We start from the raw sequence: 17,422 nt of genomic DNA on the forward strand, positions 1-17,422 counted from the left end.
ACAGGCTTAATCCTGCAAGCAAAATGAAAGTGCTCTGACTTAAAGAGGAGAATACTAGAGTATAAGGTGAAACCAAGGCTCTGGACTACACACTTGTTGTTTTTAACTTGAGTTTTTAAGAGATCCCTGGAAAGAATTGAGTTATGGGACAAATGAGGGGTGGAATCAAGCAAGACAGGGCATGTCATTCTGCTTTGGGAATTAGAAAATAACTCTAATGCATCTATTTTTCTCTTATTTCTTTCTACAGATAATACTTGTAAGAAATGGCTAAGTCAAATCATTCTTCAGTGACTGAGTTCATCCTTGAAGGGTTAACAAAACGACCAGAGCTTCAACTGCCACTCATCATCCTGTTCCTTGGAATATATGTGGTCACAGTGGTGGGAAACCTGGGCATGATCCTCTTAATCGCTATCAGTTCTCAACTTCACTCTCCAATGTATTATTTTCTCAGTAATTTGTCATTCATTGACCTCTGCTACTCTTCTGTCATTACTCCAAAGATGCTAGTGAACTTTGTGTCAGAGAAAAACATTATCTCCTTTCTTGAGTGCATGACTCAGCTTTATTTCTTCCTAATATTTGTAATAGCAGAAGGCTACCTTCTGACCGCCATGGCATATGACCGTTATGTTGCTATCTGTAGCCCACTGTTTTATAATATTATCATGCGCCATAGGGTCTGTTCCATAATGATGGTGGTGGTATATTCATTGGGTTTATTTGGGGCCACAGCTCATACTACCTGCATGTCAGTGTTGTCCTTCTGTGGGTGTCATATTATCAGTCATTACTTTTGTGATATTCTACACTTGTTGACTCTCTCTTGCTCCAGCACTCACATCAATGAGATACTGTTGTTTATTATTGGAGGTGTTAATACCTTAGCACCTACACTGGCTGTATTCATCTCTTATGCATTCATTCTTTCTAGTATCCTTTGTATTCATTCCACTGAGGGAAGGTCCAAAGCCTTTGGTACTTGTAGTTCTCATCTCATGGCTGTGGGTATCTTTTTTGGGTCTATAACATTCATGTATTTTAAGCCACGTTCTAGTAACACCATGGAACAAGAGAAGATATCCTCAGTGTTCTATACCACAGTGATCCCCATGCTGAATCCCCTGATATACAGCCTGAGGAACAAGGATGTGAAGAATGCACTGAGGAAGGTGACTGGGAGAAAGTAGTCATCTACACAAAGGGGATTCTCATAAGGAGCAAAAGAAAAGGAACAAGACGAAAAGTTGCAATGGGCTCTGTGTAATTTCTTTCTCTTTTTCAGAGATAAAATTCATCATTATTTATAAAATGTATATTTTTTTACTTGAGAATAATTGAGATATTTTTGGAGATTATCAAACAATAAAATTTTCTGATAGTCATATAATCTTTAGAAATTTTACATGTATTAGAGGAATAGGAATTAACAGGAGAGGGAAGATAAGAAATGTCAAAGTTAAGATAAGAGATGTCAAAGATAGCCTAGTCTTATCAACAACTTACATACGTTCAGTAAAGATCAATAATAACTTTCCTGAAGTCCCACAATGCCTCTTTTTGGAGGCTATCACTTAGGCTATGACTATCCAGCACAAAGTGTATTGGGAGTGTGGCTCCAATTTGGGGAGTTGAATTTATTTATTTTTTATTTTGTATTAAATTAATCATTTTAATGATGCCAATGATGTTCCTTTTCTCCCTCGATTCTATACCTCTTTTCTAATTTCTGTATGAGTCCCAGTTTTTGGTCACCATTGTCGTTCCTATATCCATCATTTCCCTTTGGTGCAGAGATTCAGCCTTCTCAAAGAACAGAAACACAATCTCATTGGTGGTTCCTTGCAGTGGGACATCATTCCAGACATCATTGCGTAAGCTCCTGATCACTCTACTATTAGGTATAGAATTAGAGAGCTCTATAGAGGTATGTGCATGAGGTAGCTGGGAATCTATCTGTATGATTTAGCAGTTTTGGTTTTTATCCATGACTTGAATGAGAAGAGGAGAGCAGAGGAATATTTCACACAGAAGAGTAGGAAGCAATGTGACCATGGAAGTAGAGATTGGAGTGATGTGGCCACAAATGAAGGAATGCCACCAGAAGCTAGAAGAAGCAAGGAGCAGATTCTCCCCAGAGCCTCCAGAAGGAACTAGACTCTGCTAACACCTTGATTTTAGTCCATTGGCACTATTTTTGTATGTCTGACCTCCAGAACTGTGAGAGAATAAATTTGTTATAATAATTTGTTACAGCAGCCACAGAAAACTAATTTAGGGCCCAAGACAAAATATTCGTTATCTTCTTGCCAGAAAGATTTTCCTACACATTTCACATCCCTAGGTATAAGCTGTCTGCAGGTTAAGAAATTAGCAAACTGAGCCTGGAGACAGTATGGGATCTCATCCCACATACAAATGGTGATGGTCTGGAAATGTGAATGTGAGAAAAAGTCTTCCTTAATTTGATAAAAATTACGCCTCTCTGTTAGTTTCTCCATTTAACCTACTTATGCCCTGTGGTAAAAACTACTACAAGTTCACAACTAAACTTGAGCCCTTCTATTTGTAAGCTAACCATCAACTCCCCCATATATGTGATCAATTTCTATCTTATCTTGCTTTATTTCTTTATAAAGCATTTTGTTTTCAGGGATTGGGAGGTAAATATCCTTTGGTAGATATTTTTCAGCCTACCACAGGCTCCCACGGAAACAAAGACTTATGAGATTATTTTAAATGTGTGTATTCTTTCTGGGATTCTTAGAGGACTGACTGAGGCAATAGCATAGAAAAAATTACTCTGATACCATATTAGGCATGAAACCACAAATGGTACTGTAATCCTTTCAGGATACGTGTTACATGTTTGGAAAAATGTTATTCACTGAGTCCAAGTTATTATCAATGTCTGTCAACATATGAAAATGAAATATGTTTTTGTTTTATAGTCTACACCCTGGAAGCTCTTTAGAAGCATTTGTATGTTCTTAATGACAAGCACCACTACTGTAGCCAGTCACGATGATTTCACTTCTTTTTGCTCGTGGAACTATTTGATTCCTTGGGTTGGTTAAAAACAAAGTCTCTTACACTTTATCTGATCTTCTCTGTTTCATTCAAATTGTTTCTAAACTGGCAGGAATAGGTCCTGTATGTCATACTTAGCCAACAAATCTACCCACACCACTACCTACAAAAGAATAATTTTTCCCAGGAAGACATCTGCATGGGTGAGAAAAGGGAACATAAATGAATGGCAGAATATTAATTAGTCATACTTCCTGGGCTGGGGGTGAGTTGTGGAGTTTATCAGTCCCTTACTTCTTATAGTGCTTCTTAATTTGCAAAACTATTTTGTATTACATACTATCTCAGCTTATGTCTTCCCTGTGATGCAGATTGAGCTATTTTACAGATGAGAAAATTAAAGTTCAGTAACTTTAAAGTAACTAGAACACAGATAATGAGCCAGGACTGGAGTTAGAGTCTCCTGAATGTCAACCCAGGGCTCTTCCTACCTCCTCATCATAAATAATTATTGGGATGAAATCAAAAGAATTTTCAACATGACTTCTGAATTAAAAACTAACTGGACTACGAGTGCCCTCCTCTTTTGGCATAGGTCTTCCTTATTATAAACATTATAGCAGTAATAAATTTGGATAATAATTTGAGCCTTGTTATTTTATAGACCAGAAACTGTCTCAGAGAATTTCAATGACTTCCTCAGAGTCACACAGATATTTTGATCAGAAGTACACCTAGTCCTATGTCACCACACAATAAGCATCTATAAATGGTATCACTACTTGTAATAGTTCAAATAGTAGTTGTTATAGTCAGTGCTATTTTTTTAATTATTCAAGTAGGTTTGGAACTAAAACACACTACTGAGCAAATGCAGCTCTGAATCAACTGTACTAATGTATTATTTATGCATAAACTTTGCTAGAGATCCTTGGATGTTTCAAATCGACTTCCCTAAGGAAGGCAGTCCACTGGGGAAACTCTGGTATTTCTAGCAGGCCTAGCACAGGAAAGCTGAGGTGGCCTTAAGTGCTACCTTTCCCTTTGACAGTGGCTCTAAGTCAGGAGAACACACTCCTCAATTATCCTAGAATGAGAAGCACTTTGGAAAGATGTAATGATGAAAAATTGATTAAAGCTGCTCAAGCCATTAAATGACATAAACTGCTGTCACAAGAAACAGTACAGGAGCAGAGGTAGAATAACCGCTGAACTTGGGTCATTAAAATAGGTTCATGGCAAACTTGTCACTGGGTCCCAGGAGACTTATGACCTGTTAAAGCTCTGAGGAAAGATAAATAAGACTTCTGTCTATATCACCAAACTCTAAAGTTCTCAGGGTTTGGATTTCCTGGGACACTAAAATTCCAGGGGTGGGCCACCATAGAGTTGCCAAAATTTTAGTTTGCCAAGTAAAGACATTCAAATAAGCAAACACCAACCAATCAAGAAATATAACTGTCAGCGCTATTTCATAAAATGAAAGGGTATTTTGAATCCCAACAATATTAAAAATAAAATAGAAATAATAACCTCAAAAACAGGAAAGCCTATACACCTATGCTCATAGAAGCATTACTCACAAGAGCCAAAAGTGGGAAGCAACCCAAGTTCCATTGAAAGATAACTGGATAAGTAAAATGTAGTGTGTACATACAATAGAAAATTATTTAACCTTTAAAAAGAAGAAAATTCTGACACTTTCTAGAACATAGATGAATCATGAAGACATTATGCTAAGTGACATAAGCCACACATAAAATGAGAAATAATGTATGATTTCATTTGTATGTGGTACCTAAAGTAGTCAAATTCATAGAGACAGAAAGTAGGAAGGTGGTTGCCAGTGGTTGAGGTGAAAGAGAATAGAAATTATTGTTTAATAAGTACAGAATTGCAGTTGAGGGATATGAAAAAGTTCTTGAGATGGATGGTGATGATGATTGCATAACAATATAAATGTACATAATGCCACAGAACTGTACACTTAAAAAGGATAAAATAGTAAATTTTATGTTATATATGTTTTACTACAATAAAAAAAGAAAAAGAAAGGACATTCTTTACATTGAATAAATACAGCTTTAGAAAAAATTTTATATTTCATCATTTTTCTCCACTTTTTTTTGTACTGACTGATGAAATCATAGTCAAGAACCAGCAACAGACTGCAGACTTACTTTTGGGATCTATTGATCTAATTTCTCTGTATTTCGGAATCCTCATTGGTAACATGAAAATATAAATAAGTAACTTATTTCAGCACATTTACTACTCTTGGGAAATATAGCAATGGAGGAGTCCAGAGGATGATATGATTATTTTTGCCAAGGGTTATTAAATACTGAGCACTCTGGTGATCTCCAGGCTCAATAGGTCTTGGGGGACCTGTCTGCACAGGGGAGTTAAGTATTTCTAATGATCTCTCTATGCTCAATAAGCTACATATAAAAGTTATGCATCTCATCAACCTCTTGCTTTTAAGATCGAGCAAGCTAAATGTTATGTTTTGCTTCAAGGTCCAGAGAGTTTGTACTATTAGATGAATTTTGATGTTTTAATTTTAGCCAACCAAATAGTTTAATCATTGACATATAAACATGCACATCAGGCAGTAGAAGAAGCTTTGTTTTTTCTTGGCTATAACAAGAATCTGTGACATGGGCAAAGTAAGCAATCCCTAAGAGCTTCGATCTCTGTGCAGGGGCAGGGTAAGTGTCCAGTTTCATTTATAGTCGTTGTAGTCTGTCTAATAGAAGAGCAGTTGACCGATAGCAACAATGCTGACTAACCACGTGCAATGTTTTGGCTTTACCCAGGAGCACTTGATCCGCTATTTTTTCCACTTAGTTGTGCCCTCCCTTTTCCTCTTCTATTAATCTTGCTTTGTCACTTCTTCATAACTTGGGTCACAACCTCCTGCGGAGTGATTTCCAGTCTAAGTTCACCCAGCTCTGGTGCAGAGAGTTTCACTGGGATTTCCATATAACTTTGAAACTTTTGCTTCCCTCTAGTGCTTCCAGTTTACTTATTTATTAGTTTTCCTTATCTTTTTGCACACCAGCCTACAAAAACCAGTCTCTAAAAGATAAAGATACAAGGGCAGATACAATCTCAAGGAGAGTATTAATTATTGGACAGAATATTAGACATAAATTCCCTCTTCTCATCTATCGTGGAGGAATATTATCAGGCCAACAGAAGACAGATTAAGAGCCCATTCAGCCTGCCTAGCCCTGCTTTGTTTCCTCCTGGCCTCAGAAGCACTTGGCAAAGTTATGGCCTCTGGGATAAAGAATCTTCTTTGCCCCAGCTCTTCCAAAAAAGGCTCACTACTTCCAAACCATTCTCAAAATTTCCAAATCTAGAGACACAAATATTTAAAAACAGAACTACTCTAAATGCTTAAAATAATTTTACGATTCATACAAAGACGTGGGCTCTAAGATGAAAAAAAACACGTCTGTCTTTTCTTCATACTGAGGTAAAGTATTTCTGTTTTCCCATATTTTGTTCCTTTTTATATTCAATCATATAAGAAATACATTAAATTTTGATTAGCATTTTTAGATTCAATTCATTGAATTGAATTTTAGACTTAAATTCATTACTTTAGTTGATCACAATAGCACTTTGACGTGGTATCGTGTTTCCACTTCACATATTAGAACACTGACGTTTGCATTAAATGAGTCACCCAGTGTTGCGAACTCCTCTGCAGTGAATCAGCCCTTGAAATATGCTCCTTTGTTTCAAAGCTTTTCCATTGGTTTGCTGAGTAGGCTATCAGTTCTTTCTCCCTTATTAAGCTTATTTAACATTTTTATTATCAAATAAATATAAGAAGGACCAAGTTCACAAAGTTGAGCAGATTTCTTTCTAGCTGACTATTTCAAGCCATTAATGCACAAAAGTTCGCTATAGACTTCCAGGAAAGGTGTATGAAAATGCTTACTTGGAAATGGAAGGCCGTCTGTTTTGTTTTGTTCTTTATCTTCCCAAACATCATGAGCATTGTCTGAGAAACGCTGCCCTAATCTACGAGTACACAGTGCCTCAGTGCGCTCCTTTAAAGGTACTGTGGAAAATATCTTTTAAGTAATTTTGTGTGTGTTTAATATTCTATTAGATAAAAGCCTCTTCAAATGCCAAAAACATATCTCTTTTCTTCTCTATGTGTCCTTCAAGCCACTGTCAGTGTTAGGTAAAATTCAGAGATCAGGAAATTTGTGTTGCATCTCTGTTAGATCTATTTTAAACCGCTTCACGATATGCAGTTTCAGCAGGTTGCTCACAGAGCAAGAGCTCCATGCTTCCATTGTTATTGTAGATTTGTTCTTTCCTTGAAATGTTTTGAAATCTGAACCATTCTATAACATCTCATAATGCCCAAATTTCTTTGTAGTTTCCCAATCTCTTGGGGTTTTGTAATGAGTTAGAAGGGAAGAGATGCCAATAATAGATATTAATCCATCATTTAAGTGAAAGCAGAAGAGCTTAATGGAAAAGAAGGACTCTGGTACTAGACTCCCTAGGTTCAAATTCTGACACTAGTCTTAAGTTCTCTGTGTTTCAGTTTCTCCACCTATAAAATAGGGGTAAAAATAGTAGCTACTATTTCAAGGATTTTTGAAGATTTAAATGAGATAATATATGTAAGCCACTTAGAAATAATATGCAATCTATGAAGAAGAAGAATCACTATCTCTAGTCACCTTTTCTCTAGGTAGACTACCTCCTCTGGGTATTAAGAGGTGCCTTAACAAAATTAAAGCACGTATCCCTAGAAGGTTTTGGGAAGAAGTCTACATTATTCCCCCTGGAGAAGTGGCATCAAAGCATTTCAAGAGTCATTTTCTGCCTTGTCTTCTAAACAAGTACAATCCTACCTTGCTGTTCAGTAATGACTAGTGAACATCTGCCTGAGCCCATTTTCAGCTCCTCTGGGAAATTTTCCACCAACAACCCTTTGACCCCAAGCCTGGGCTCTTTCTCTACTTTTCCTATTGGAATATTGGCATTCTTTGCCTCTCAACTGATTTTGTCTAGCTTTCACTTTATCCAAACTCTACTCCTTTGTTGACATCCAAAGGAGAATTTATGATCCTTAAGTTGGGGAGGGAAGTCAATAGGGTAATATTTTTGAACAGATTTTTCATGAAGAACAATTGCATTTACTGAGTACTTACTATGTTCGAGGGACAATGCTAGCAACATAATATTTCTTATTCAAGCTTTTGTATTTGATTTTCTTACTAGACCCCAAATGATTTAAGTCTATGCTATTGTTAGAGAAGTAAAGCTGTATGATGAGTTTGTGCACATAATCAGGCTCTAACCAATGTAGTACCTCATGTAAATCTCTTCCACATTTGCACATCCTCAAGCCACACTTGGAACTTCATTTTCTCTAAAAGGTTTCTCTAAATAAACATTTAGAGGATAAAAATTATTTAAAGAAATCTTTTTAATCCAGACTGAAAATCTAGAAGCTATAACTTAAAAAGCCAAATCTATTCAGCTATTTAAATATTTGAAAATCTTTATAGCAAAGATACTATAAATGAAATCAATACACAAACAATAGAGTTGAAAAACATTTCAGTGTAGAGGATAGACAGAAGGTTAACTTTTGTAATAGACCAAAAGTATCTATAAATTAAAAGAATGTGATAACACAACAGACAATTTAAGAGGAAATCAAAATGGCCAAAAACATATGAAAATGTGCTTACATTCATTAGAAGACAAAAAGGCAAATTTTGTAACAATGGCCTATCATGTAACACCCAACAAACTGGCAAAAACAGCTGATACATACTGCTAGTGGGGATGCAGGAAAAAGGGCACCTGTGTATTACTACCAAAAATATATGTATTACAGGTTTTTGGAAATCAAGGTTGAGCCACTTATATAAAGAAAAAATTTACAAACTCTTCGACCCATAAACATCTCTGGGAAGTTATTGTAAAATAAATTAAAAAACTAATATATGTATGTGTGTATTTTTTAATGACATTATATTTAATAGTAGCATTTTTTTTTTAAAGATTGGTACCTGCAGTAACATCTGTTGCCAAACTTTCTTTTTTTTCCTTCTCCCCAAAGCCCCCCAGTACATAGTTATATATCCTAGTTGTGAGTGCCTCTGGTTGTGCTATATGGGACACAGCCTTAACATGACCTGATGAGCGGTGACATGTCCGCACCCAGGATCCGAACAGGTGAAACCCAGGTACACCAAAGTGAAGCGTGCAAACTTAACCACTCAGCCACGGGGCTGGCCCGATAGTAACATTTTTTTTTTTTAAATCTAGAAAAAAGTTAATGCTTACCTGTAAGAAGATGTAAATATACCATGGTATATCTACATCACTGAATATTATGTCATTATATAAAATAATGTATTAGAGCTACACGTTTGCCTTGGAGGAATATTCTAAAGGTATTTACGCATGAGAACAGAAGATGTAAAAATAAATTATGTGTAATAATATTATCCTACTTTCTAAGCAAATGACAAAACTGTCTGTGTGTGTATAAAATTATATGAGCACATAGAAAGTTAACTGGAGGGCAGTTAATTAAAGTCTTTATGAATGAGAGGGCAAGAAAAAAGGAAAAGAAAAAAGTCTATCCTAAAACAGAAATAGTACACATTACATTTATTCACTTATATGTGGTTATATACTTGTATTTGATATGTAATAATTTAAAAAGTCTAACATCTAAAATCAGAGAAAAATATATTAATTTAATTGGATCTTAATTTGATTAAAAGATGCTGGAGAGTGAAGTTGTGCAAAAAAAATTGCAATAGGTAATTTTCCTCACTACTTCCAGTAGCCCTATCATCTTTGAGAAATTATCATGAACGTAATACATTTCTCCAACACATATATGGAATGTCCACTATTATTTAGGCATTAAGGGCAGAAAGATGGATAGAACCAGTCCCTGTCTTTGAATAGCTTAAAGCCTAGTGTGAGGAATTTGAGAATAAAAGAGATAACTGTCAGATACATACTGCATGTTAAAATGAAGGTATATATGAAATGTTATGGGGACACAGAGGCTGCCAGGGATTTCAAAAGGAGATGGTATTTAAGTTGAGATAAGAAAGATGAACCTTAACAGTGCAGATGATATACAGAGACAGGCAGAAGGGTCAGACTCTAAATGGTATATAAGCCTGAAAATATTGCAGTGTGTTTGTGATATGTAAACTTTCTTATGTGGATGGTGTGCAGTATGCTTGGGTGGATGCATGGGTTAGGGAAATAGAAGCTTAAAAATTAAGCTTGGGCTTCATTACTACAGGTCTTAAATGTTAGGTAAAAAATTTGAATTTTTTCACAAACGCAAGGAAAAACCATGGAATGTTTCTAAATGGGGGAATAGAATAACTGGAAGACTACCAAAATACACATCCATATAAAATAGCTCCATCTGGGAGCCAGTTCATGTTGCAAGAGGATGGACTAACCAGGTTTTACCACTTCTTCTGGGAAAAATACTGCATACTCTTATTTCCTCAGATCCAGAGGCCAGACCACCAAGGACAGTGAGAAGTTTCAAAGTTTATACCAATAGCAACATTCAACCAAGACATCCTCAGAAACAGCTCCTCCTTCCACAGTAAGAATGGTTCAGTGGGGTTTCTGGTCTCATAAGTAAGGGGATAGTGGTTCAATGGTAGGGGTCAAGCCTGTTGGCATTTCTGGGAATGGTTGAGGAGACTCTTATTATGAACCTTACAGCTAGCAGGCACCTGGGCTACTAGAAATTGTCCTTTATCAGTAATTCCAGTAGTGAATCCTTCTGCTTCCCCCATACCTTCCTAGGTTAGTGGAGGGCCAGAGGGTGTTAGATAAATAATTCTGCTTCTGCAGCGCTGTTACACTTTTCCGTTAGAGACATTTTGGTTCATAGAATAATGATTAGTTGCCTTACACTCAACCCCACGCCAACTACCATTCCAAATGGAAATAAGAGGCCATTGTCAGCACCCAGGCATCATTCTCTTCTTGTTTGCAGATGCTGTGGGAGATACCTGCAGGCCTTAGAGTGTGAGAAAATGGGGGAAATAGAAAGAGCAATTAGAATCTTCATGAATCTTTCTTTGCATTTAACGACTAGCAAAGGACTGTTTGTAATCATCACCATCAAAGCGGTTTTGGTTTTGCTGTCAAATTCAAGTGGTAAATATTTCTAAGCCAGGCAAGGAGCACTTTTTTTGTTATTGAATTCTGGGACCAACTTGGAGGAGGCTCAGTGTACTTTAGGGAGATAGGAACAGAGATAATGAGAGCTATGATTCAGTCTCTCTGCTTCTGTTGACCTCCCTTATGGTAGTCCGGTTTTGTGGAAAGAGACTGAAGATCCATTTTAACATAATTCTTATTTTCCATTTCCCCAGAAACTTCTAAAGAAGAATGGTTACAGGAAATCATTCCACAACAACCATGTTTGTCTTAGTGGGTTTAACACAGCAGCCAGAGCTCCAACTGCCTCTCTTCCTCCTTTTCCTAGGAATCTATGTGGTGACAGTGGTTGGGAATGTGGGCTTGATTCTCCTGATTGCAGTAAGCTCTCTGCTTCACACCCCCATGTACCACTTCCTCAGCAGTTTGTCCATCATAGACCTCTGCTATTCCTCTGTCATTACCCCCAAAATGCTGGTGAACTTCCTAGGGAAGAAGAATATGATCCTTTATTCTGAGTGCATGGCACAGCTCTTTTTTTTTGTAGTCTTTGTCGTGGCTGAGGGTTACCTCCTGACAGCAATGGCATATGATCGCTATGTTGCTGTCTGTAGTCCCCTGCTTTATAATGTGATCATGTCCTCTCAGGTCTGCTCACTGCTCATACTGGTTGCCTTCATCCTGGGCTTTCTCTCTGCCTTGACCCATACAAGTGCCATGATGAAACTGTCCTTCTGCAAATCCCACATCATCAGCCATTACTTCTGTGATGTCCTTCCTCTCCTCAATCTCTCCTGCTCTAATACACACCTCAATGAGCTTCTGCTTTTTATCATTGCAGGATTTAACACCTTGGTGCCCACTCTAGCTGTCTTCATTTCCTATGCCTTCATCTTCTACAGCATCCTTCACATCCAATCCTCAGAGGGTCAGTCCAAAGCTTTTGGAACTTGTAGCTCTCATCTCATGGCTGTGGGGATCTTCTTTGGGTCTATCACATTCATGTATTTCAAGCCCCCTTCCAGTAACTCCCTGGAACAGGAGAAGGTATCCTCAGTGTTTTACACCACGGTAATCCCCATGCTGAACCCTTTAATATACAGTCTGAGGAATAAGGATGTGAAGAAAGCATTGAGAAAGATTTTGGTGAGGAAATGAGTCTCACTTTTAAAAATTCACAGATTGGAGAAATGAATGGTTCCAATGAAAATACATTATTGTTTATTTTTCCTGGTTATTTTGTCCTAATATACATAACATCTGAACTTAAAAAATACTTCCCTATCTATAATTGATTCAGTTTTCTCAGTGGAATAAAAAGGCATTTAGCAAAGCAAGTATGAGTGTTCTAATTTTTTGATAGGAAAACTTAGGTTAGTTTATTTTTCTCTACTTATCGTGGTAGATGAATGAGAATTTATATTTTCTCCAACTTTATTCTTCTTTTCCTAATATCCTGTGTTTGTTTATTGGATACCTGCCACATAGGAGGTACTGAGTTGACCACTGATATGAATGCTAAGAGATATGCAACTCGATTCCAGTTCTCCATCAGTTCTTGAGGAAAAGAGGAAAACACAAAGAGAAAAAAATAGCAAACGAGAAGGAAAAACAGTTATAAAAGAAGACTGGCAATTGTAGTTAGTAGGTCTTACTCAAAATGTTTTTACTCTTCTTATCTTCTATTCAGCATATTCAAAATCTCTTCATTTCCCTTTGCTTAGAGACTCTCTCTTCTTTTTTTTTTAAACACAATGGTTCTGCAGTTGGGGACCTCTGAGCAGGCATTTCAGAACTGTGTTCACAGTTGGGGCTCCTACTACCTTTGCAAAGAAGTTTGGGAAGCCTGCCTCTCAGGGAAGGTACAATCTGTACATTTGTGTCTGCTGTAGATTGGGTTCAGCAGATCTTGAACTGAGGCTGTGGTTGATATTTCTGCACATGTGGTCTTACGGTATAAGTAAGTACCATGTGTAGGGGAGGAAGACGTTTCCTCTAACCAATGTGGGTTCATCTGGCCAGAGGATAAATTAAATTCACTTGAGACAGAATGGCAGGAGAAAATTAAACAAAGCTTTATAACATGTGTACATGGGAGGCTCAGGCAAGCTGAGCAACTCCCCAAAATGGCTGAAGTCCCCACTTAAATATCATATCCAGCTAAAGACAAAGGAGGATGTTGGGGGTGGGGGGAGTCCGTTACAGGAGGTTACCAGACAAGCACAGTAAAGAAATGCAGATTTAAGTCCTTACCTTCCCCATTGATTAAGAGTTTCTAGAGATAAGGTCATCCCCCCTTCTTCCTGGTAGAGTGGGAGATATCTTTACAGATGGAGATTTCCTTTACAATGTAAATGTCTCTTACAAAGGGTAAGTAAATTCTACTTTTCAGTTGCTTTCCTGTCTGCAAAATCACCAGACTCAAATAATCATCATGCCAAAGAGACATATCTCGGGGTGGCCAATTTCAGGCCCCCACGCACGCACTCTGTAGACAATGTATTTCCTGGGTTTTCACACATCCCAGGTCTCACATAACATTTCTTTTGATTTTGTTTATTTATTTGTTGTTGTTTTGGGGAGAGGTTGTAATGAAATATGCCTCTACTGTTTTGCATCCCTCAGCTTTTTTTCCTCTTCCTCCAAGAAATATTCTGTTGAATTTTTAGAATTTTAACTTTCATTGCAAGCTGTTTCTCTTCACTCACTGTTACATTTAAACCAGCCGTGTTTATTGAAATTAGGTACCTTTCTCCTTTTTTTTTTTTTTTTGTTTTTTTGCTTTTGGCAATATAGTTTCTACAACGTTATTCTCCAGATTTCATCTTGGGAAATTATTCTAATTGAGAAATATGGAATCAGTAGGTCTGGGTCAGCCAAAGTCCCACTGTTCTAATAAAGCTTATCTATGTTTAGTACCCTCCTTTCAATAACTCCATCAAGAATATGTCTCTCCATGAGTTTCTTTAGCCAGGTCCTGGACTTTGATCATGGCCTTGCATACCAATTCCTTAGAATGTCTTCTCTTTTCGATGCCTTTGTGGGGACCTGGAGTTGGCCACCCCAAGATATGTCTCTTTGGCATCAGGATTATTTGAGGCTGATTGCTTTTGATAAACTGGGACAGGGAAGGAGGCTCTGAGGAATGGAACCTGCCCTTTGTTAGGACACGTTTACATTTGTAAGGTAAATCTCTATCTGTAAAAGCTGCCTCCCTCTCTGTACCCGGAAGAAGAAAGGAGATGACCTACTCTCCAAAAACTCTTAATCAATACCAAAGGCAAGGACCTAAAATCTGCATTTTATTGTGCTAGTCTGGTAACCTCCTGTAACTGACTTCCCTCCCCCTCCCAATGTTGGCATCTCCTTAAAGATTAAGCATCTTTCTTTAGGCTGGGAACCGATTGCGGCGCTCATCTGTGAACCCCCGCCCCAGCCCGAGGCAACACACCTGCCACTCCGCGGCGTTCACTGGGACAGCAGACCTATCTGTCGTTTCCATCAAGCGCTGTGCTGACAGAGCAGCCTCGTGACTATTGTAAAAGGGACTTTTCAATCACATGTGAAACACCGCGTTTGGGGGCTATATAACCACTCTGTGCACCCCACTTCTTCGGTGCCCTTTCTTCCTTCAGGAAGAAAGGCCCCCGCGCCATGGTTCCTCATAAAGCTTTGTTTAATTTTCTCTTGCTATTCTGTCTCATGTGAATTTAATTCATTCTCCAGCCAGACGAACCCACATTTGGGGAGAGGACATGTCCTCCTCCCCTACACCTTGCTCCATCTATTTCTTTCATATGTTTTCTCAGAGTCCCAGTAATGCCTGTATCTTCTCAAGGTTTCTCATTCTCTAAGATCTTTCATTCTTTAAGGGGAACATGTGCTATTTATTCTTTTTCTGTGGCTTTAATGTTACAATGAATAGTTTCTGGGATCCAGGCTCCAGGCCTTCAAATTATCATTTTCAGTCACATAGATTTGTAGTCTGTTCTCTTTTCATACTCTCTTGTTCTAGTTTAATTAACTTGTTTTACTTAATTTTGTCTTCTTTTTTCTCCTGCTCCTGTTATGATTATAAAACTGAAGCAGCTTTTATAAGTCATTTGATTTCTGAAGCAGACACGATTCCTAGAAACAGTGCTTAGTGTCCAGATCTTTAAGTTTCTTTCTTAGTCCTTAGGTTTGCAATACTTTAACTGAGTCTTTCCCTTACTCAATATAATAAGATAGAATATTCTTTTTACGGTAAGCCACCCATTTTTATTGGTTCATTAATGAAATCTCCCACCCAGTTAAAGGGAAGTTCCGGATTAAAACTTGGAAATCTCAAGCCAAATCCAGGGACAAGTTGATCCCACTTGATGGGAGCTAACTCTTGCGACTGTGCACAAGGTTAGGCTCTCCACAGTTTCCTGTCTGGTTCACAAAGGCAGTTTAAAGTGACATAATAGAGTGACAGAGTTTAGAGCAGCCTAACTATCCTACTGTGCTGATCTTGGAACTGAATATTTCTTAAAGACATGGCTGAAAAATAGAGTGGAAGCAACAAATGAGTTTTCCATCCTTTATTGTCTAAAAGACCCTTGTATGAAAGATTCTTTTTTCCCTATAATCAAATCATTACCTCAGGAAAAGCTCCCTTTATATGTCCAAGTTTAAGCTGAAGCAAAAGTTGCTCATGCAATTGCTGAGGCTGGCTCGACTTAACCAACCTATGTTTGCTGAGGACTATAGAATGCATGGCTTTGCAGAGGCTCACCTGGCTCCCATCTTTTGGGAGATAGCCTCTGATGAAGCATTCACTTTTGCTTGAGACCCAGAACTAGCAGTATGACCTATGGAAAAATGAATCTGCACCCACATAAAATTATTCACTCACCTGTATACTGCACCTGTGGAGATTAAAATTCCACATTGTCAGAAGTTTAGACTCATAGCCACCTGTTGAGGTCTCATTAGTTAAAAGTTATGCATAAATATAAACTATAAAAATATTTCAAAATGTGTCACTTAATGCCACTGAGGTCAAAATCCCCTCTCCTCACCAAAAGCCCAAAACTACTGAGTGCACTTTTGTTCCAAAATCTACCTCTCTTTTTAATTTCTTCATAACCTGGTCCAATGCACAAGATATCCATTGTTTGAGGAAGCAAAATGCAGAACCCTTATTGTGTTCTAATAGAGAAAGTAAATAATCTGTCAAGTAAAGACCAAAATATCTTTATTACACTTTTATTATTGGCAAAGGTATATTTTGGGGCAAGTGAACTTCTTAATGCCAAGCTCTAGAATTGGTTGAGCTTGACACTCTAATCACAGAAAGTGTCATGCCACACCATGCCATGGAGGAGACCAGAATGCCACTGAGGAAGAATCCCTTAGAATGGTAAAGCTCTTTGGAATGCTTTTGTGTATGGTTTGCAGGTAAAAAAAAAAAAAGCAAACAAAAAAACTGTCCTATGGTGAGCATAAATATGTCCAGGCACTGTGCTGAATGCTTTGTGTACATCAATTCCTTTATCTTTACCACAACTCTGTGAGACAGATAGTGCTAATTCCCATTTACATTAGGAAACTGAGCACAAACAGTTAACCAAACTGACCAAGTTCTTACATCTCTTAGAGGGTAGAGATGGGTCCTACACAAAAAAGAGTAGCAATATCTTGTGAGTTGCTACTGTTGTCACTTAACACTCATTCATAAATAACAGTAATTTTAGATAATGTTATTTTTATATTGCTTTATTTTTTCATGTAATTTTATGCTTTCAATTAATTCTCAGAAAATCCCCATGAGGTAGCAGTAATTAACCCCAGTTTCCAAAAAAGAACACACAAATTCAAAGAGTTAAAAATTTTTCTAGGGGCCAGCCAAGTGGTGTAGAGGTTAAGTTCTCATGCTCTGCTTCTGTGGCCCAGGTTTCACAGATTTAGATCCCAGATGTGGACCTATGCACTGCTCATCAAGCCATGCTGTGGCTGTGTCCCATATACAAAAAAAATGGAGAAAGATTGGCTCAGATATTAGCTCAAGGATAATCTTCCTTACCAAAAACCCAAAAAACAAAAAACTTTTCTACAACTAAAAAGTGAAAAGCAATGCATACTCAAATTTTCTGATTCTAAGTTTAGTGTTCTTTCCACTATGCCTTCACTGACTCAAAAAAACTTGATACAAAAAGCA

General features: G+C 37.6%; 2 protein-coding genes across 3 annotated transcripts; both read left to right on the forward strand.

Moving 5' to 3' along the window:
* The first annotated feature begins 266 nt into the window (after positions 1-266).
* Positions 267-1,193, forward strand: LOC106836021 (olfactory receptor 8D2). Its single transcript, XM_014848630.3, has one exon. The coding sequence runs from the start codon at positions 267-269 to the stop codon at positions 1,191-1,193; it is 927 nt and encodes a 308-aa protein (XP_014704116.2).
* A 10,276-nt stretch (positions 1,194-11,469) lies between these two features.
* Positions 11,470-15,258, forward strand: LOC106836020 (olfactory receptor 8D1). 2 transcript variants are annotated; one of them, XM_070491490.1, is made up of 2 exons: positions 11,470-12,384; positions 15,223-15,258. In XM_070491490.1, the coding sequence occupies exons 1-2, from the start codon at positions 11,470-11,472 to the stop codon at positions 15,256-15,258; spliced, it is 951 nt and encodes a 316-aa protein (XP_070347591.1). The 2 variants fall into 2 exon arrangements, with proteins under 2 accessions (XP_070347591.1, XP_014704115.3); XM_014848629.3 differs by lacking the exon at positions 15,223-15,258 and having other exon boundaries at positions 11,470-12,396.
* The last annotated feature ends 2,164 nt before the right edge of the window (positions 15,259-17,422 follow it).

Source organism: Equus asinus, chromosome 20 (assembly GCF_041296235.1).
Source record: "Equus asinus isolate D_3611 breed Donkey chromosome 20, EquAss-T2T_v2, whole genome shotgun sequence".
In the NCBI taxonomy this organism is placed as follows: domain Eukaryota; kingdom Metazoa; phylum Chordata; class Mammalia; order Perissodactyla; family Equidae; genus Equus; species Equus asinus.